Below are 22,481 nucleotides of genomic sequence, written 5' to 3' on the forward strand. Positions count from 1 at the left end.
GTGGCGCGCTTTGAATGAGCGCCGGGAGAAGCCGGCGACAGAGAGGGGCGGGCTTACACCTTTCAGTGGGAATCCTCGGTTCAAAAAGCTGCCAACGTCCCCTCGTCAGAGAGTGTGGGTCTGTTTCTGTTTTTACTGTGACTCGAGACGACAAAAACCGTACCGAAATATGCTCTCCATAAACGGGACACGGGTTTATTTTCGTTGACTTCTAGGACGTTTATGATTTTAACTGCGCTGAAGTTCGAGACAAACTAAAAAAAGAAGACACAAAACAGCAACAAGTCGTGCAGGTGGTAGCCTAGACCACACGTTGACCGGGGAACCAGATCACATCCAGACCTTCTCGTCTCACCTGAGCCCAACAAGAAAGATTCAAATGTCCGTAGAGAGTTATTCGGCGCTGGATGAGTCCTCTCTCCGAGCCTTGGTGAGTAGATGATGAGATGCTCTGAACTGAAGTTACATGCTGCTAATGAAAGTGGATCACTGTGGTGATACTGCTAACGTTACCTGCCTGGGGAAAGACAGGGGACTGTAAAATATAGCCTATCATTCAGCAGTCATATGTTTATCGTCATTCTATTGTTTGCATACATCATATGAAGTTGTATCAGACCGGTTAATTCCTTTATGGGGATGAAGTCTTATAAGGAAAATAAATGGAAATGTCTCATTATGCTGGTATATGTCTGTATTGTTACTACATAGGCTACTGTAGTGTACCATAACAGATTAATTTAAGGGTAGCAAACATGTTTAACCATAATACCGTTTTCATAATTTTTTGTCCAATCGCTCTGTGATAATTCACGTATGTCAGTTATATGAGAATACTGGCAGGTGGTATGCACACATACTGTATATGCTTCTTGTTGCTCTGTATGATAACTGATACATTGTTTTGTCACTTTCATATCAATGTTTGATTGCTGACAGAATCAGAACAAGACATTTGAAGAGGTCACCTTGGGTTTGAGGAGTTTAAATATGCATTTTTTTCACCATTATTTTGACATTTTTAATAGAATAATCAATCGACGAATTGAGAAAATAATAGGCAGGGGGATAATAAAAATAATTGTTAGTTGCAGATCTAATGAAGTGCGTGTCACTGTAAGAAGGCAGGTAAATGGTGAATTTCAAAGTGTTATCATTGCAGCTGTTGATGTAACAGACTTGTTTGGTGGTTTTGTGAGCGCAAACTAGATGGAAAAACCATAGGTTGATTAATCGTTTTGATAATCGCTTAACCGTGAAAGTAATTTATCAACCAAACATGCAAGGATTTGTTATATTATATTATTTAAAATTTTAAATCTCTAGGTTCTGGACTTGTGATTGGGGAAAAAAAATTCAATAAATAATCGACCTATCCACGAAGGAAAAAAAATATTCGTAGCCATAACTGACTCAAGTAAGCATTAATGTGTGATGACACATATCAGACATATCTTTATTACAAAACAGTGTGATAAAGTAATGTTCTTTTAGTAGGTGAGTCACAATAACATTCTACGTCTTGGTCGTTACTATAGTAGACATTATGTCACAAGTATGAGCAGCAAATCAGTATTGATGAAGTAAAACATGTAAAGACAGAAGACTTCCTGGTTCACAGTCACACAAGTCATGCCCTAATTATTTCCTGAGGCAGAGGAAGGTGAGACACCAGGCTGTCTGACATATATATGATGACACCTGTAACACAGACACATTTACAAGGATGCATGAGTCAGCCTGTTCCTGTTTAGACATATTACACTGGGTTTGTCTAAATCACAGTAATACATAATGCAACAGTTCGGTACATGAAACATATGTGCAATACCGTCCTTGGGTGTGTTTTTTTTTTTGAAATTCTGGAGTAATGACTACTACGAATATATAATGACCTGGAAGTTTGTCATTAAAGTAGGGGTAAATACAGTGACGTTTTTGACCACCTGCCGTATTAATCTAGGTACATGTGAATTTAACTCATTATTTTCACCACTTGCTTTCCCAAGACTGTGCCCTTTAAGAAGATGCCAATCTCCAAAAAAACATTTTGATTTCTGTTCATTATAGATCAGTAAACCTGACAAGAAAAGGCTGTTTACTTTGGAACAAGGCGGGGTATAAATATAATGTTTTCTTGACCTGCCTGAGACTATTTAAACTATTATTTACCTAAAGTCTGGCCAAGAGCTTTCTTCTCATTAATCTCTTAAAGCAGCTCTAGAGAACTTTTTCCGCTTCGGTCCCCCTACAGGTTGGAAGCGGAATTGTCCCATTATGTCTTATTCGAACTACAGATCCGCTACCCAATCTGGCAAACTTGCATAGTACGGTTATAGCCAGTAGAGAGCTGCGAGGCGAATGCAGAAGTGCTGTTCACCCTGTTACAAGTTGATGAACCACTGAAACGATTTTGGAAACATTATTTTAAGTTACAAAAAGTTCTCTAGTGTTGCTTTAAAGGTCAACCTTATTTATCACAAGTTACTATATTATAATAGTGAAAGAACAGGAGTATATCAAGGAAATATTTCTTTCAGTATAATAATTTACTTCAAACGAGAGCATTAGTTGCTTTGATGAGTAAATTTATGAGTTTATTTTTAGCGGGACAAAGCAGGAAAGAGGGAGTTTAAATGAATTTAAAGAAGGAAGGACTCACTGGTCACTACAGATTTTGGCAGTGGAAAGAATGAGGACATCTCAAGCTCTTTGCTGGACCACTTTAGTTTTCTAACACTGTTGTAGATTTATATTTAATAGAGCTGAGCTTCAAATGTATGTATGTATGTATGTGAGTCGGAGGACTCCCTTCCACTTTTTATCTCAGTAATATTTTATTTCTAATACAATTTATTAGAAAAAAATCGAGCTGTGTCTGAATCTTCTCGTGTGGCCTGTATCCTGCGAGAGCTCGCTGTAAAAATGTCTGCATTGTCTAAAGAGAGCTGCAGCCGCAGAATAAAACGAGTATCAAGCGGACGTTGAAATTCATGGGGTTTATTTTCATCTGATGCTAACCCATTACTGAGCTAGATCTCTTCTTAGCAATAGATTCATGGAGCTGAATCCCTCCCTCACATGTGACCATAAGGTTACCAAGATCCCACATTTTCACTGATGATGTTTGCGGTGACTCGAGTGTCAGGGTTTTCCACAGTGAACTCAAAGGAAACAAACTCTGATTAAACTTGTTGCTCAGACGAGAAGTTCATATGAGGATGTGATGGAATTTAAATTCAGCTCCTCAGAGACATGAATGGAGCCTTTTGTGTTTAGTTTTTATTAAATCTAGTCATTGTGGAAGAGCTGGTAAATTAAGAATAGTTTTTTAGGACTCTAGTAAAAGATGATGGACATTCAGAGATGCCCAGGCTTAATTAAACTGTTAATAAAGCTGAGTGGAGGAGCTTCTACTAAACAACAGTTGGATAACGAACACAAACTCCAGGCCTGTGTTGCACTTAATGAACTAAACAGTCAGAAGGTCATATGGCAGCCTCTCTAATCCCTTCTCTACACTTCTATTCGAAGCCCAGGCTGCCTTTTATATTGCTCATTTAATCCCCTCCATGGCAACCAGGAAAAGCATTTTTCTTTTCTCTTGGCCACCACAATTATTTAAATATCCACAAAAATAATCAGTTGGTGTCCCACTTTCTTTTGGAGAGGATGTTTGTTTCGGGTCATCTGTCTGAATGGTGCTTAAGATCTGCGGACACAGAAAGACAAAAGCTGCTGAGGCCAATCAGAGAAAAGCTCTTTCTAACCAAACCACTCCAGCCACTGTCACTTAAAAATAGATTTTATCAGCGGAGTGATTGCCAGCTCGGAGGGTGATGATTATCAGTTGTTACAGCCCTGAGTCTTCTGTGTGGCAATAGCTTCCTGTGTGCATGTGACAAACCTGTAGGTCGAGCCATGTCTACAGGCGCCTCTTGTTGTGGCACCTGTTCACCTGCCTACTTAGCTAAGAATAAGGTTTGATTTAAGCATCTGTCATCCCCACTAATTATCTGAAATCCCCTCAGCTGCACTGCATCATTGGAAGAATGCAGGAAAAGTCCAAATGTGACATACAAGCTTAGAAACGTCAATATGTGCATGAAATGTTATTATTGTCTTTTACAGTTTGTGGTCTGCTTATGCCTGTCTGCCTTTTCATTTTCTGAATTGGCATGACTGCTTGCGGACATTTCCGTCAGTGGCGTCCGCTGGGCTGATTTCACATGCTGGATGTCTCGCATAATGATTTGTAACTTGTCTTGCGAGCCCTGTGACCGTCCTTTCTCCCTGGTGAGCAAGAAGCATTCACACATGTTTAAAATAGGGCAATTTCACTCTGTGGTCTGGCCCCAGTGATATATGGGACCCCTGGGCCTTCGTTTTATGGCTCTCTGGACCCTTTGTGCGTTGACAAGGGCTCAACGGTTACAGTCTGAGAGGAAGAATGGGTTTGTTTTGTGGGCTCTCAGTGAAGTCCCTGGTTCTCCCACCCCCCGGAGACATGGTCCAAAATGTCAGACTCATCATCAGGAAAGAATAAATCGAAAGAATTATGCCACATTATATAACTTGAGACATTTTTAGATTTTTTAGTTGCCACTTACACTTGAAGCAGGAGCTGTATTTGTTTAAAAATGTCTTCTTTATTTTAAATTGGGCCCTATAATGATAATTGAACTTAAAAAAAAAGCAATTGTTTTTTGTGACTGAAAAAAACAATTGCTTTTTTTTAGGCAAAAGTGCCAAACCTTTGCTGGCTTCAACTTCTAAAGTGTGAAGATTTGAGACTTCCTTTTGGCATACATGATAGTAAACTTAATGTAGTTGGGGCAGTTTGTCAGACCAAACAGAACATTTGAAAATGTTATTTTGGGCTGAGGGAAATGTTAACAGGCCCTAAAGTTAAATTTCAAGAGAAGTCATACATTGCAGTAGCATGACTATGCAAGACCTGAGTCTTGTCAACAATGATGAAAACCATTTCTCTGCCTTCAAAGAGGCTGCAGAGTGTTTCGGATACAAGCTGTTGCATGCAACAGATCTTCCTTTGAATACAGCTCCCTCACTCTTTACTACACACAAAAGAAAAAAGTCTGGAGAGTTTTATGCTCCTGACCCTTGATAACACCTGCTGCTTCTGGGTTTATGGTGGCAGTTGGTGAACATAACTGCCTTTGACCTCAGTGGATGTTTACAGGGTGTTTCTCTCCCCTGAAAAAAAAGTAATTCAGGCGTAACTACAAGCACAGCGTTCACAGTGCACACCTGATTTCTTTCTGCTGAGTCTGTCATCATTCTCACAGGTATTTACGCCCTTCATATTCCCACAAAGCATTTCCTGTATGATTATGTTTCAAAGGTGTCAGCGAGGAGGTAAGAAAGAAATGGGCCGTGAACAATTCACCATTCAGAGCAGTTTTTCCTTCTAAACTGACATAGTACGACTTATCTACGCTGTTGCAGTGACAGTACTGAGTCTATCACAACAACAAGAGCAGTTTAGATACAGCCTGCAGACTACAGTCTCTGACAGTGAATATCCAAAACACGGCCACTGGGAGCAAAGAGATAAGAAGTCACTTGTTTGTTTGATTAAACAGGAAACTTTTGTTACTGGATAGTGCTATAAATAGCCAGCAATGGTTGGCTCTGAAAGGATGAGAAAAGAAAAGCAATGAACTTTGAGATGATGTGCATATCCTCCAAAGTCTATTTTTGGTCTGTGGCCTTTAAGTAGCTTGTTACTCTGGAACAATAATTCTGACAAGTGGAGCACGCGTTCAGATGTATTTCAGCAAACATTTGCTCCATGTTTAAGGTTGAAATTGAGTTCAGTGTGTCATATTTCCTTACTTGCTATTGTTATTTCATTTTTAAATATATGATACTTTGGAAACATAAGCTGGCATTTGAATATGAGGAGCAGTATTTCATTAATAAACAGGATACCAGGCGCTGTTTTGTCATTTTAAAAAGTCATAAAAGAATAATGTGGCAGTTTAACACTTAGTAAAACAAACAAACCTTACATAGGTTGATACGGCTTGTGTCAGCGCAGTAACGTGATTACATTCTGACAGTAAGTGAATGAAATGAACAGTTTGTGACTGTTTATGAGTGTTTCAAGGTGTAAACCGTATTTGTTACTGCTTGTGCTCCTTGTCTATAAAGTATGCCGTCCTGTAGTGAGGGAATACATTGAAAATATCACATTTTTTATAATAGAGAGTTGAACAAATGTGCTAACACCCCCTTAGGCCAATGAGATGCCTAATTCCCTGCAGTTTTCTGGAAATTGATTAATTAAAGATCAAACATGTTGTGCATGACAAAGATGACCACGTACAAAGGTAACGCCTCCTATAGGCCGCTCACTATCATTTTAATGATGCTATGACTTTATTGGCTTATTTCTATGTATTTTGGCACATTACCACCTCCGACTGTAGATCAATGGAATAGCAGCAGGATGTGAATCGCATCGCCCCTGTGCACGTCAAAACGCAGTCAGTGATAAGATATTGCGCATGATGGAGAAACAGCAGAACCAGCCTGTAGTTATTGAGGGAGGCCAAAGAGTTGCAGCTTGAAAAAAGGGAGGTGACAGCAGCTGCTACTACTGTAGAAAAGTGACCTCAATCATATTATATGTGCAGCATACACTCAATAAATGAATACAGTATTGTCACAATGCTAAGCTAACCTGGGCTCGTATATCAAAGAAACAGTGCTTCTAAAGGCTAACCTAGCTCGTAACGTATATAGTATATTGGTCTCCTCTCCCTGCACCTAAGAGGTGTTGTGCTGTGTTAAACTGACTCACCCAGCCGCTGTTTCAATTCGTGCTCCGGAGCCCGGCCTGCTTGCTTTGGTGACCACGCCGTCTTGAGCGACCTCTGCTCCGGGTCTGCTTTCCAGCGTCCTCCGTCGGCGTCTGGACTCTGTGAACCCGCTCTCCGTGTTGTAGTTCAGGTTTATAGACCTAGACTGATATCATAACAGTATATAATGCCTTGATAAATGGGGGTTTATCAAGGTTTATTAAACAAGGGGTGGGCCAATTTTTGTGGGCATCAGATATAGACCAGACTGTCAGAGCTGCTCTGGTATTTTCATCTGTGTGGTAAGTGATCCAGCAGAAAGGGTGTCTATCACTGAGCTCCATCTGTCTGGATTGTCATAATGCCATAAGCAACAGGTCTGGATAAGGGATTGAAGGTGGTCTCTTTCACTACCACCAGGCGTCTCTGGCTAGAGAAATCACTGCTAGAGTTTGAATGCTTTAGCTGCTCAGTTTTTTAGTGACACTCAAAGCTGCTGTTTTCCAGGTGTTTTACACTCAAAACAAACACTTACCAGTTACGTACAATCAGCATTGTCGCTGCTGTTTCAGTGGTCTCCATGCTTATCTATAATGTCCTAATGTGAGCATACTTCCTTCACTCATCAGGATTTAAAGATCAAATTGAAGATTCTGTGTGTTTAATTTGTGCAAAAGTATGGCACTTTAACCTGAAACTTTGTTAATGTCCACTTTTGAAGAGATGCTATTAAAATGCCTTTGCTGTTCATCACCCATTTGCTTTGGCCAAACACAGATTCTCACTTGTAAGATGCCATAATGTAGTTGGGCTTCAGTACAGTTTTTTACAGTCTTTAGTCTTTACATTGGAATAAAGGCGTGGCTCTGCTTTATAGAGTACAAAATAGCACACAGGAAATGGCATGCAGCACTCTGCAGGATCAAAAATGTTTTGGGTTTACTGCCAAGTCACATACTGAATTAAACCAATAAAAAAAGATACATGTGTCACATTTCACAATCTTAGGAAAGGATGGCACTTTTTACATGGGAAATAAAACAGATGAAAGAGAAATAGATAAAGAGAGAGATAGAGAGAGAAATGTAGAAGCACTGGTTTTGGCCTTTTCTATATTGAGTCCGGAAAGAGCCATTTCCTGAGATCTACTAGAATTCGTCCAGCGGATGTTGATGTTTTGCTTTCCAGACCACTGTTGTTAATGTTGTGGCATTCTTGAGATAATAACAGCTGATCTGTTAACATTTGTTTGGTTTTGTCTGTCGGTGTGCGACTCTCACTCCCATTGTAATAGGTACTGTGGAGTCAGCATGGCTGGCTCATATGGATCTATTAAAACAAACGTTTGTACTCTGCAGCCTCCCAGAGTGCTTTAAACCCCTCCTGTTTCTTCCTGCGGGACATCACTCTCACCTCTAGGTCTTTCCTCATTAAACTAAAGGAGACGGTCAAGCAGAGCTTCGGTTTGGCCAGTGGCATCCCATATTTGGAAAAGATTCATCATGTTCTAGCTGCTGTTGTGTCCTGGCTCTGCTCACAGCACAAGGCTGGCTGAAGTGCAGGATCCAATGCAGTCTTTCTTTAGTTATGAAGGCTCCTTCCGGCTGAAATATGTCATTCTGTATCAGATCTTCTCCTTATGGCTATCGAGGATATTAACAAACTGTGGACAGCTCCCTTCCTCTCTGTGTTTCCTATTATTAGGTATGATGAGTCAAAACCTTACACAAAGAAGCTGTGAAAAGAAAAGATCCTGCTTTGGTGGAAAATAGGTTTTGGTGTGTTTTGTGGAGCAAGCTCAACTTGGAGAACCAATGCACCAGTTGCAATACAAAAATCTACACAACATTGTCAAACAAACTCAACATTTGACCCAAGAGGTGAGAGTGAAATGCCCACAAACAAACAACTGTTGTCAAAGTGAATGGATGCTCAAGTAATGTTCACACTTGGTCTGCATGTACTGTGTAGGTTTTAATAATGTATTGTACAGGACTGGCAGTTCCTAGCAGAATAATGAGACAGCTTCTTTTTGCCTATTTTGGCCAATACGAAACCCTTTTTGATCAGGCCAGCTCCTGGGGCCAAGTTGTCCCGACTGTCTCTGATCTGGATCACTCTCAGTGACCTGATCTGCAGCTCTGAAGCGAGACACATTCAGAGGGGACAAAGTGTGTGTGTGGACAGCTGAAATTGGCCAAAACCTCTTACGGAGGCAGCTGATCCAGCAATTTGTTCTTCTGTGGACGATTATAAGAGAGTAGTTAGATATGCAACAATGCGGCAAAATTGGAAATTACTTTGAGGTCCTGCAAAAAGCTGAAAGATCAATATTTTGCAGATAAGATCAGAGCATTGACCCCATGTGCACAATCAAGTGTGCACTTATTATCCATAAGCGTGTGGAGTCCACTGCACTAAATGTAAGCCTACTATGAGCATGATTCAGAACCATGCACATGAGTGAGTTCAGATCTGTCTTCAGTGCATCATTACAGTCTTACAGGACATAGTTGATGCCTGTACCCCCCTTTGACCCACATGCATTCCTCCATGCGTCCGTTCTTTATGCCTGCTACCTCAAGTGTAAACGGGACACTGTTTTCCCAGGTCTGCTCTGGGCCTCTGTCCTACCATCTAGCCTAGTTATTAATAAAGGTTAAGCCTTCCCATATGTGCAGCCGCACTCACAAAGAGCACATTGCCACGTGCAGTGATCTTTCTTTCTTCCTGGCTTGTATATTTCACAGGTACTCCCTCTCTTTTTTGAGACAATGAAGGCTCAGTGTGCACTGTAGCACAATGAGTTTTAACCTTGAATCTGGTTCGTTTCTTTGTTAATTTTTTAGCCGAGAGGTGACTGAAACTCCCTCCTCTGACAAACTAGGAGTCCCATGCCTTGCAGGTCTCTCATGTATCCTGATTATATTCCCATTTTTGAGTGGGTGTGGTGTGCCGGCCTACTGTATGCATGCACTTTTTTTTTTCCTGAGGCGGTAAGAAATTATTTATAGGCTTCCACCTGATTCCGATTGGAGTTTTGCCCCAAAGCAAGGCAATAAAGAGATTTAAGGGTGATAGAAATATTTTTGAACTTTCTCACCCTTTCAGTCTTACTCAATTGTTTTTATTTGTGTCTGTCTCAATGTCTGTACCAGTCCGGCTTCCTCAGTGGCAGCTGGTAATCCACTTCAGCTCTGCTACCAGGAGTGTCCCGTGTGTCCTTATAAGGGCAAACTCACTTGTGGGTTTGACACAAGTGAGTTTAAAGCACTGATCCGGTCTGCTGCCTGGCTACACTCTAACCTTCAGCCTGCTCTGGAAATTATTACTGTAGCTCATTTCATGCACAAACACCTACCCCCTACCTCTCAGTCATACCCATGCACGTGGACTTGCGCGTGTGCAGAAAGTATACATACTCCTTTGTGTCAGGGAATTTGACACGTCATGGTTTAAGTAGAAAGTGTTAAGTACAAAAACAGCAAATGAGACAAGCACATGCACACCCACCGGGAGTCAAAAGGTCGGGCTGAGGGGTCGTTGTGCTCCCAGAGGGGGGTGTGTGTGTGTGTGTGTGTGTGTGTGTGTGTGTGTGTGTGTGTGTGTGTGTGTGTGTGTGCTGTTGACCTGACCTTTGTAAACCACAGCACGCAACACAACTGCAGAGACACGCACAGCATGCCTGGGTATTCAAAATCTATACCAAAATTATACCTTTTTCTGTACCTGTTTTTGTGGTATATACATGTTTTCCGACAAAATACACACAGCTGTAGAAGAAACAAAAATACAGTGACACTGAAATTGTAGCAATACAGGCAAAATATGATTCAAATACAAAAAATATCTGTAATAAATAAACAGGACTAAAAAACTGACTGCTCTCAATGCCAGCTTCTACCCTATAAGTATATATTATAGTACAATATACTGTATATTATATGTAGGGCTGTTCCTCTTAGTTGATTAGTCGACTAATCGGTCGTTTTGGTCTTAGTCAACTTAGATTTCTTTAGTCGATTAGTCATGTTTTATGCTTTTTTTATGCTGAATGACTTATTTCCAAGAAACGTACGAGCACATCTCTGGCAAACACAAGAATTAAAGTGGTGCTTTTGCATGACTCTTTGCGGAGAAACTCAGATTTACAGATCTGTCGATTAAATCAACTAATCGATTAGTCGATACAATTGAATGAGTGTTAGTCGACTAAGAATTTCTTCAGTCGAGCACAGCCCTAATTATATGTACTACCCTTCAGCCCAGTGTACAGAGACATCTAATGTTTCAGTTGCTATTGATAAATGTTCTAATAAATGGAGTAGAATAAAGGGGTGTAATCAAGACAAATCTGAACTTGTAAACCATTTCTTTCTATTTTCACAGTAATTTAGCGGAGTGGTCTGACTTGTTTCACTTCCACAGGTTTAACATAATTCCATTTCAGTGCTGCACCCACAAGTAGTTGTAACAGCGTGTGCGCTTAGCTCAGCTATTGACGGCAGACCCACTAAATAGTAGCTCAGTATATTTTAGCCACCTAAAGAACCTTGAGATCTTGCCATATTTGACCACTTCTGAGGCTATTTCCATGTGTGTCACAATAAATTAAACCAGCCTCACAAACTCAAAAATCACATTTAAATCTGTTTCATGTTTAGCAGATGAGTTCAGAGGGTGTTCCTGTCCTAAGGAGTGTGTCACCAGCTGGTCGGGATTACTGCTAAACCATGAACTCTCTAATTGGCTGTGATTGATTGAGCTGCTTCAGTCGAATGTCTTTGGATAGGTTTGAGGTTTTTTAAAGCATAGAAAGCTGCTGCACAGGCAGGAAATGACCAACAGTACAAGCCTTTGCAGGCCCGCTTGTGAAACATTAAAACGTTTTTATGTACCTTGCTCCTCACCACAGTATGATTCCTGCCAAATAAGGTAATAATTTTCTGGTTTATGTCAGTGAGTAAAAATAGTTGGGAAGACACATCTGGAAGCATTGCCTTGAAGAAGTTGCCCCAGTTTGTACAGGGTTGTCTTTTCTCTCCCCACCCTGTCAGTCATAACCACCTCCTCCATCCTGTTCCTAACATTGTATATCACCGGCTGAGTGCCGAGGCCAACAGGTATGACAGCAACTTCCTCAGATCGGGTGATGATACCTCAGTTTGTACAGCAGACCAGACTGTAACATGACTTTCCTCCCGCCATCATTAAAGGTGCCAACAGCTCGGTGACGTCTCAACATATTTGTGTGTGTCCTATTTGTTATGTGTTATTTCTGACTCATACGTCTGTTAGCAGTAGAAGCATGAAAAGCTTTCTGTCTGGGTATAACGGCTGCTCTCTTGGTCACAGTGTTGTTGTTTTGAGCCACAGTGACAGTTGGTTACCCAGAGGTCTGTGGCTTGGTTTGAAAATGGCCAATCGGGACGGTCAATGGTGTAAGGTGCTGTCACTGTGTAACTGCATTGATTTTTTTCCTCCCCCTCTCCACTCCCACTGACACAGTTGACTCTTTGTGAAGACCACTGTCATGTGGAGGTTTTGTCAAATGGACTCTGTTTCTTAACGAGTCTGTGTTTCTGTCTCTGGTACTTTTAACGGTCATGCTGTTTTCCTTGGCAGGCACCCAAGTTCAAGGTGTGTTTTATAAGCTTGGGTTACACCCACTCATTACCTTCCTGTGCAGGGAAGTTATTGGTTGACTTTTACTTTCCTCTTTTCAAATACGTAAAGGAAAAGTCAGTTTCAGCTGCTGGATTTGTGCCAATTGAATTTAATGTACAAATGTTGCAACCAATCCAAACTGACTTGACATGCAGCCATCTGTGCACCCATTGGTCCATTTAAAACTTCTTAGAGCAGGTTAAAGTCAAAGTGCTGACGTGCACATGGATTGTTTTTCATCTCCCCCTTTCATCACATCATGGTTTTGATTCCCCTCCCTGTGCTTCTATTTAAAAAAGATTACTGGAACTGATTTGGACAGTTCTGCAGTTTATCACATGCTCTGATTTTAGGAGTCGTCCTTGTCTTATGTGATTTTGCTTTATGTTTAAACTGATATGCACAGAAAAAAAGGCCCAAATGCAGCCTGTTTTGAAATGTTAAGCAGAAGTTATTGTTTTAGAGTAGAGGCCCAGCCCTAAGGCTGTTCTGTTATATCTCAGTAATGAGTAAATAAATCAGTCAGTCCTAAAACTTGGCAGCGTCTACTGGCTGTATAATCACATTATGACATTTATTCAGCAGTAAGCTTGACAGTGTGGTAACAGACTGCTCCCTCGAGTGTTTGGTTAGTGTGTGTGTGTGTGTGTGTTTGTGTGTGGTGTGAGAGAGACACTAGACAATGATAGAAATGAGCAAGTGTGTTCTCATTTCCTCTCTTGAACTCTGACAGTCCTGGTTACTGCTGGGTTGGACCCAGCTCCAGTTCCTGATGGTCAGATTTCACTACCATCTCTTTCCTTGTGAGTCAGCAGGAATGTGAGGAATGACCTGTACAAGGCCTGGCCCTTTCCCACCCAGCTCTCATCTGCCCATTTTTAGGCATTCCCGAGTCCAGCTTAATTTTTCTCTTTTTCACTTTGTCATCCTTTCTCCCTGTCAACCACTTTACTTTCCCCCCTTAGCGTTTTCCTCCTTCCTCAAAAGCTTTCTTCCTGCCTTTTCTGAGCACTTTCTCCTCTTACACATTATTTTCAGTCACTTCAGCACTTTAAATTTCCACAAATTATAGTATATAGGAGAGCCCCTCTGTGCTTGTGTTAGCTCGGCTGCATATTTTGTCAAACCACAGCGAGACCACAAAACCACTGGCCCTCTTCATCTCTTGTAAGACATCCACCCCACCTTCTTCCTCCTCCATGCCCAGCAGGGGGGGGGGCACATCAACCCCCTTTTCAACCCAGCAGGGTGCAAGGCTTAGCTGTACAACCACATTAAGCTCCCTGTTGTAGCAACCTGTTGGCATACAAAGGTTTGTGTGTCGACTGCAGGTTTTAACTGGTGCAGTAGGAAGCCTTGAAGTGTGTGTTTGTGCGCGAAGTGTATTAGAAAAGCCTGCCAGAGGAGCAGGAGCTGCTCATCTCTGCATGTGTTGACAGGTTCCCGCTGTCAACCGAAAGACAGATCTGTCTCTCATATGACAATAGAGGGCTCCCTCCACCCTCCCATGCTTGCGGCGGTCGCTAACATGAAAGCATCCAGCTCGCTGACTGGTGTGTCTGTCTGCAGGCGTGCTTTTATACACACACTCTCACACCTTAATTACTCCTCTTTCACTCAAAAAATAAATCCTTAAGCTAATAGCCACTTGGAACAATGAAATGGCTCTGTAAGAGTTTTAAGTGAGCCACTTCAACATCTGAGTCTCTGGGGCCTCCTGCAGCCTGGCTACTGTTCAACCAAGAAGAATTACAGCCACAGAAGAAGACACCTGGGCGATAGGTCGACCCGGAGAACTGAACACACTTCTTTCTTATAGCCAAGCACCAGCTGTTGCCATGCCTGTTTCTCATCCTCTGCTCCTTGCTCAGGTGGTTCTGTCTTTTCACATTAGTGAAGTCAGATCACTAAACATAAGCCGCTTATCGGCCCTGCTGACCCTGTAACTCCCTATCACACATCTAAAACTAAGCCAGGGCCGTTTAGTCTAATACTGTCTGCATGTCACACACCTGAATGATACTTGTTTATTATCTGTCAGCTATGACTCTGGTTAGGCTGCAGTTTTTAACAAAACTAAAACTTTACAGCTATGAACTGAGGCACAGCATGGCTTTGATGTCAATGAAAATGCTAACTTGCCGATCAACCACAAATGTCAACCTGCTGTTGGTGCTAGAGTAAAAGTCAGGGGATTACAAAAGTCAGTAGGAATCATCCTCTGGGGACCATTAATGTACAAAATTTCATGGAAGTCCATTTAGGCGTTGTTATATTTCAGTCAACTGACAGACCAACATTGCTATTCCAAGCAAGCTGCTGCTACTACGGCTAAAAAATGTTCACAAAATGTTTCAGTATACTCTGGCTGGACATCTGTGTGTTCAGGCAGATTGGCTCACAGTCTGTCTCTTCTTGTAAACAAATGCGTTATTGTCCTAGCTTGACAACATTAATTACAGAGGGCAAGAGACGGCGACTGAAGGAACTTGGAGCTACGACTCTACGGTATGAGCCGTGCAGTTCTGCTTATTCACTGCCCTGTACTTAACACTGAGAACAAGCCTGTGACCCTATACTGTAGCGCTGGATTCCTAAATAACTGTATGGCCGTTTCCTGACCATGCTTCTGTGGTGTGCTCACTCATAGATGCAAATATAAGAATGACAAGTGGCTGATCTTTGCAAGCTAAGTGTTTGGCGTCCTTTGTGGCATCCTATTTTGCAAACTATTAGGGGTGCACGATTCGGAAAATGTAACAATTCGATTCATTATCGATTTTTAGGCTCAAGATTCGATTCAAAATCGATTTTCGATTCAAAAACGATTCTCGATTAAAAAAACAATTCACAGTATGTAAAGTTACTTTTCCCATGTGATTGCAGTAGACATACAATTTAAAAGAAAAGAAACAACAAATTAAATGTAGTTTGATATTACTTTATATGTTTTCATACAAATATAAAAACTTTTGCAACTAAAAACTGCAACGTGCCAAGCTTTGGCCACCTTTCAAATACATTTAATTCAAGTATAAAATAAAACTGTTAAATAAAAAGAGCTTTTTGGTCAGAGTTCGGTGGGAGTTTAGAGCATTGAATGAGAGCGCGTTGGTTGACTGGCATGTTAGGTACTTTAGGTTGTTGTTCGTCCACATCTTTAATGTTGATCTCTGGGTGATGGCGTACCATGTGAGTTCTCAAGTTTGTGGTGTTTCCAAAATACTTAACTTTCGCTTTGCAAAGCCTGCATATAGCATGATTCCTATCAAGTTCCGTCTTCCCCTCAAGGTTATAAAAGCCGAAATGTGCCCAAACTCTCGCCTTCAATGAGGATGGAGCAGGTTGAATAATTCTTTCTGTGAGGTTTGCCATTGTTTGCACCGACTAAACTACTTCTGCTGCACTCATTCTTCTTTTGATTATAGCAAGAGTAGCGTAAATTCGACGCAGTGCCATCTATGGGAATGGCGAGCTAAACTCATTTAAGGACAATAGTATACACGGCAGTACAAAACGAAAAAACTAAAAAAATATGATTCGATTTTTGGAGTTCTATGAATGGATTTTGAATCGGTAGAGCTTGAATCGCGATACGAATGTGAATCGATTTTATTGCACACCCCTACAAACTATCAAAACATATTTGTCTTCATGCTCTCTTTTTGTTTGTCTTTTTCTGCTGTACTTGCAGCTGGATGGAACCGTGGATCTGGACGAGAGGCGCCTCATCCGTTCAGCCATCCGGGAGTTAAGGAGAAGGGAGATCGAGGACATGGAGGCCGCTCTGGCCAGCAAGAGATTTCGACCCACACGCCTCAAACAGCAGGAGGACAAGGAGAACCAGCACAGGTAAGACCACACACACAATGCACAAAGAGACCTGTCCAAATTGCACCAGTCCAGGTGAACTGGAGATGCTGAGAAAACACTCACAAAACCCAGATGCAGCATTCCTCAACTCAAGTGGGAAAAGAGAAAAGTCTGGAAAAGTCATGTCAGGAAATCATAGGGGACAGAATACTGCAACCACAGTAAATTTTCCATTGTGTAAGCTCATTTCACTGTAAATACTTTCACTTTTAAAAATGTGTCCTTATGTCACATTACATCTCATGAGAGTCAGATTGAAGTAGTTTTCTCAGCTCATTTGTTTGTCTTTATTGCTTTAGTCAGAGAATACTCAGTGATTTCCAGTTCAGAAACAAACAATGCATCATTCAGTTGAGGATAACTCAACTCGAATTCCACCTTGCCATTTTGTCAATAAACACATTTTCTGCTGGCAAACTGAATGAGAAACAGGACAAACAGGCTTTCATTTATTAAAGATCATCCCAGTGTTCCTGTAAACATTGTGATTATCTGTATTTTAAAGAGGCTTAGTGGAATATAAGTCTTCATCAAACCTCATGTTACTTTTATTAAAAAATAATATTTTAGAGGTGACTTATGTAATTTAGGTGATCAATGCAGGTTTTTGTCTGACGATCTTGACCCTACATAGCTCCTCCTAAGCCATCATATATTTGACCCAAAAAAATTACAATCACAAAAGTCAAATAGTATGGGAACATAAAGCTTTGATGGTCTGAAGTTCATTCTCTATGTGGATGAGGTGAGCTTTGCATGTCAGGATGGACTGAATCTTGTAACAGGGGGCTGTTGCTGACTGGTAATGTCTGAATTGGAGCACAGCGATGATTTAACACTATTGGTTGTGAAGAGGATACTCAGCCTTCTGCTGTCGTTTTCTTTCTCTGTCACTGGATACAATTAAGACCAGTGGCCGGGCCTAATCATTTCCATTCACTGCTGCTCTCAGAAGTCTTGGATTACAATAACAAAGCCTCACTCAAGCTGCTAGAATAAGCATACCTACCGAAGCAAATGCACACACGTGTTAAGACACACACATATACACACCTACACACACACACACACACACACACACACACACACACACACACACACACACGAAACCCGTCTGAAAGTTGCATTATCCCATACCTCTCATTGGTGGAATGTGAAATATTTCACTCTGACGTGCCACACATCCTTTAATACCAACGACTGGAGGGAGGAGAAGATAATAAGAGAACTGGAGGAGCGTATGAGTAATAGAAACCAACATAAAAGTGAGCAGTAAAACGGGTAAATATGAGGCTGAAAAGAGGGGGGGAGCCTATTTTAGACACTCTGTGTCATTGCTGTCAAATCTGTTTTGCCAGAGTATCACATTTTCCACGGTAGATTTGTGATTGTTCCCCTGATGGGCCAATAAAACTGTGTGTTATCTTGGAATTGTTTTCTGCTGCCTTTCACATGCACAGAGAGGCCTCAGGATAGAGTCAGTGAAGCACACCATTTGTATTTGAATATTTTAACATACTATGATTTCCCAGTTTGTCGCTTGCTGCATGAGCACAAGTTGACTTTAAGTCATAATGACCACCTATAACCACTTCACTGTCTCTCCTTCTCAGGTCAGAATCCAGCGCCAACTTGGACATCCTGTCACGAAAACTGCAATCAATCCAGGACATTGATGAGCTCACAAAAATGGTGGGTATTAACGAGCAGAATATCATGAAAAATGGTGACACTACATGCTTGTCGTGTGCACACTGATATTTTGTGTGTGTGTGTGTGTGTGTGTGTGTGTTTGCGCGAAGCTCCGTGCTGCCAGCGAGTATGAGGAGAGGAAGATGATCAGAGCAGCAATCCGACAAGTCCGAGATGAACAGCAGCAAGGTGAGTCCAGCTATTTTTTGGGGCTTTTCCGCCTTTAATGGACAGGACAGGTGAGAAAGGGGAGAGAGAGGGGGAAGACATGCAGGAAATCGTCATAGGTCGGAGTCGAACCCTGGACCTCTGTGTTGAGGCATAAACCTCTAAGTATATGTGCGCCTGCTCTACCCACTGAGTCAACCCGGCTACAGAGTCCAGCTATTTTTGATAAAATGGAGTCAAGCTGTGTCTGTATGTCTGTTAAATATGATACCATGGGCAGCTGGGTAGCTCAACTGATAGAGCTGGCGCCCATATATAGAGGTTTACTCCTCGACGCAGCGGCCGTGGGTTCGACTCCGACCTGGGGCCATCTCCTGCATGTCATTCCCCATTCTCTCTCTCCCCCCTTTCAAAGTCTAAGCTATCCTATAGAAATAAAGGCCTAATAAATGCCCCAAAATATGATACCACATGAAAGATGCCTCTTTTCACTGGTTAGATTAAACTCATATGTGACACAAGCTGTGTGGTTGTAACTAAACATTTAAGGATGGTGCATTTTGTCACTGTGTTCTGGCAACTCACACACTTAAAACTGTTTAGTCTGAAAATTGTGCTGCAAAGATCTAGTTAAAGGTCAAAATGTCAGACTTTGAAAGACTATAATTATGTTCTGGTTGACAGAAAACTTGTGGCACAAATCTATCCCTGTCGCCCTTAAGGGCGAACATTTAATACATTAGACACTGAAAAAAAAAAAAGTGACTCAATATTCTAAATGTTATGCAATATTCTGGACACCACTGCTTCAATATTGATGAAAAATGTAGATACATTCAGGGAAATGATGTGTGTGCATACCAAATTTAAAAATAGATGCACCAATTGGCCTGATGAGGGCGCTGAAATTACAGGTAAAAAATCAACTGTGACCTTAACTGCCAGTTTCATTTTAATTTGAAAGTTTAATTATTTTTTAAGAAACATGTGAATGCATAATTCCTGTGGGAGCGATAGCGGGCTGTCTGTGGTAGCCATAGTTACTGCGGCAGATCTACCTATGATGCTGGATCAGATAGTGGATTCCTGTCATTCCTTAGCGCTGTCTGGTTTGTGTGAGGCCCCTGTCACTCTGAAACACTGATGCAGCCTCCTCCTATAGGGCCATGTCTGGAAAACTCAGATAATCTTGTTTCTTGTTTCGTGTTTTCTCTTCTCCTGATTTCACAAATGACCAGGGGTTTGAAATCAGATGGGATAATGATTCACCTACTTCATTCTAATTATTGTGCTACTGCTGTGTGTGTGTTTTTAGGGACTGTGGAGCGGGGTAAAGCTCAGGGTCGCTGCCTGGAGCCTGAGAGTGTGGAGCCCCAGAGTAGCATGGGAACTGGGGTGAGTACAGTGGAGTTAACAGAGCGATCAGTGTCATTTAAATGAGAAATTATTAAATGTCACTGCATTATGGTGATATAGTCTGAACGTCACATTACAAGTGTGTAATAAGTAAACTGTCTCAAGTCTAATATTCACTTGTGTCAGCTTCCATTTGCAAAAATGAACTGACCAGCAGACTAATTTGCGGGTGCAATGTTTGTTTGCATGGCAACAGTGACTACTGAGGTTTCTCTGCTGCCACAATGAAGAATGCAACAAACAACAACAAGCATTGTGACTTGAGTCACACACACACACACACACACACACACACACACACACACACACAAAACACGTGCTTTGGCTGCCATGGAGCAAAGAATGTGCTTTTGTTTTTTATATCCTCATTCAGGTTTGGCCAAGTATGAGGAGAAAATTTAGTTAGTGTTTAGTGAAGGCAGTAAATAGTTTTTGACAGGGACAGTTTCCCAGACACTGTAATTTTGCCCACTATTTATCTCTCTACAGCATTTAACACTTAAAGACTGTTGCACACTGACATTTAAAGTTTAGAGAGGGGTATGAGAGGTTCAAAGAACTTTATTTAATTTCATTTGATGAAATACTTTTGATGGCCAACATCACGTTTTTGAATCTCTCTCTTAAACTGCAAACTTCTCCTCGGACATCTCTCAGCCCTCTAGTGGATGATATTGGACTATGTTTTCAGAGTTGAACTAAATTTATCTTTTTTAGCGTACCAGATTGAATTGTATGGTTGTTGCAGAAAACATGATGTGAAGACATAGGCTTCACATCATGTGTCATCTGTTTGGGAGACTTTGTCGGGAGCCAAATGTTATCTTATCTGCTGTGTTTGATCACAGTTTTTTTAATAAATGCTCTGTTGCCAGTGGATGAGATTTTAGTGGAGGAAAGCAAAGTTATATCTTGCTGTATGTGGTCACTGTTGTTGTAGCTCAAGCCTTTTAAATGATGGAAGTGGAGGAACACCTATCTACGCTTAAATACAATCAGTCACATTATCAGAGTTCTGGTGGTTTGTGTGAAAGCATTCACTTTTCCCACAAAAGTGATGTAAAGGGGAAGGAATGAATCGCTGTTAGTATCCGTCTTATTGTCTGTTGCAGCCTGTGCTTTGCCTGTGTGCATTTCTTTTGTGTGTGTGTGTGTGTGTATATGTATTCTCCTCCGATAGGAAGCAATGACAGCATGCTGGCGTCACAGGATGCTGTAACATTCAAGCCTTTTTACCTCACTTCCTGTAAGACAGCTGAGCTGTACGGCGGCAGTGGAGTTGTGAGTTGCAGGTGGTGTGATGGCTGACGGGGGGCGGGGGGGGGGAGTTGGAAGTCTGGATAGTGAGGAGGGAGGGGGAAGTTCGGACAGACAGGCAGGCAGCCCACCAGCTGTGCCTCAGCAGCCTAGTCTGCGCTGGAATGGGGACCTGGCCAATAACAACATCAACCAGCAGCAGCAGGCTTCCACTCACATCACAGCAGCGGATCTCTTTGAGCTGCGTACAATTGTCCCGTGGCAGATGGAGGTCCTAGATAGGCCTCCACAGCAGCCAAACACACACGTAAACACACACGCAATGTGTGTACTCTGCCAGCAGCTTGAAACAAACACCAGTTCAAGACCTCAAGTAACCAAAATGTAAGATTGAAAATATATGGAGTATATGCACGTTTAATTAGTGGGTTTGGGGAACATTTCAACCTCAAAATTATCATATGTGTATCAATTACTCTAATAAATGTTATCTTTAATTCTTGAAGAAAGTTTAGCTTTCGCATACCTCCACGGTGAACGAAGAATCCAAAAACAGAGGAAATTATTGATGAATTGAAGAAAAAGTGGGCTAGAAATGTGACATAAAAATGATCATTTTGAGGGTAAAGTATTCCTTGTAGCTGTAATTCTACCAGAATCCAACACCCATTATAAGGTAATAACTGTATTTAATGGCCATGTTTTAATGACACGCAAGGATAGCTGACAAGTACAATAAAAGTTTCCTTTTGCTCATTTGGGAGAAACCATACTGTAACAGCTTTAAAAAAATACTTTAATTATATGTATGTAGCAACAAAAAAATGCCAGTAGGAAAAAGGATCAAAAAGTGCAAAATATTTAATAATTTAAATGAGGTCCTCTTACAGTCAAATATCTAATTTTGTCTCAAGTAATACAGCAGTTAGAGAAATGAAAAAAGAGGTCAAAACTAAGACAGTGTGTCAGAAGTTAATGTGTCAACCAGGCAACCCTTTGACCTGTGTGTGTGTGTGTGTGTGTGTGTGTGTGTGTGTGGGGGGGGGGGGGTCAGATCCTTTTGGAGTCTAAATGGGAGGGAGGGGAAGTCAAAGGAGTGGCTTGTTGGAATTGTGTGTGTGTGTGTGTGTGTGTGTGTGTGTGTGTGTGTGTGTGTGTGTGTGTGCGCGGTCTTGGTGGTGGTGTGTATGTGTGTATGATGTGGCTCAGGGAGTAGAGCGGCAGAGTAGCGGACGTCCTGACTCCAAGAGGGTTACTCCTGAGAGAGAGAGAGAGAGAGAGAGAGAGAGAGAGAGAGAGAGAGAGAGAGAGAGAGAGAGAGAGAGAGAGAGAGAGAGAGAGAGAGAGAGAGAGAGAGAGAGAGAGAGAGAGAGAGAGAGAGAGAGAGAGAGAGAGAAGGTAAATGTCATTCAGATGTTTTCTGCTGTCATTTGTCACAGACCAAAGACTCCTCTTTGACTGTCTTTTTTGCACTGAAAGGCTATTTAAACATCTTTCCTCATTGAACTGCGCTTGTTTCTTACTGACAGAAGAATGGGACGTACCTGCCTCTCTGTTTACCTTTCAGGTTTGTGTACATAA

At 41.5% G+C, this 22,481-nt stretch overlaps 1 protein-coding gene across 7 annotated transcripts in view; it reads left to right on the forward strand.

Annotated features, from left to right (window-relative positions):
- Positions 1 to 56: 56 nt before the first annotated feature.
- The window catches only part of smtnb (smoothelin b), a 50,432-nt gene continuing 28,007 nt past the window's right edge, over positions 57 to 22,481 (forward strand). For 5 of the 7 annotated variants that reach the window (XM_031308777.2, XM_031308776.2, XM_031308778.2 and 2 more), the window contains exons 1-5: positions 58 to 430; positions 16,189 to 16,346; positions 17,981 to 18,059; positions 18,170 to 18,248; positions 19,543 to 19,622. In XM_031308777.2, coding sequence (XP_031164637.1) covers positions 380 to 430; positions 16,189 to 16,346; positions 17,981 to 18,059; positions 18,170 to 18,248; positions 19,543 to 19,622 — 447 coding nt within the window. In that variant the 5' untranslated portion in view covers positions 58 to 379. Of the gene's footprint in view, positions 431 to 16,188; positions 16,347 to 17,980; positions 18,060 to 18,169; positions 18,249 to 19,540; positions 19,623 to 21,962; positions 22,299 to 22,481 lie in introns of those variants that run through there. The other 2 variants (XM_035992869.1, XM_035992873.1) reach the window with 2 other exon arrangements.

Source organism: Sander lucioperca, chromosome 2 (assembly GCF_008315115.2).
Source record: "Sander lucioperca isolate FBNREF2018 chromosome 2, SLUC_FBN_1.2, whole genome shotgun sequence".
NCBI classification, from domain to species: domain Eukaryota; kingdom Metazoa; phylum Chordata; class Actinopteri; order Perciformes; family Percidae; genus Sander; species Sander lucioperca.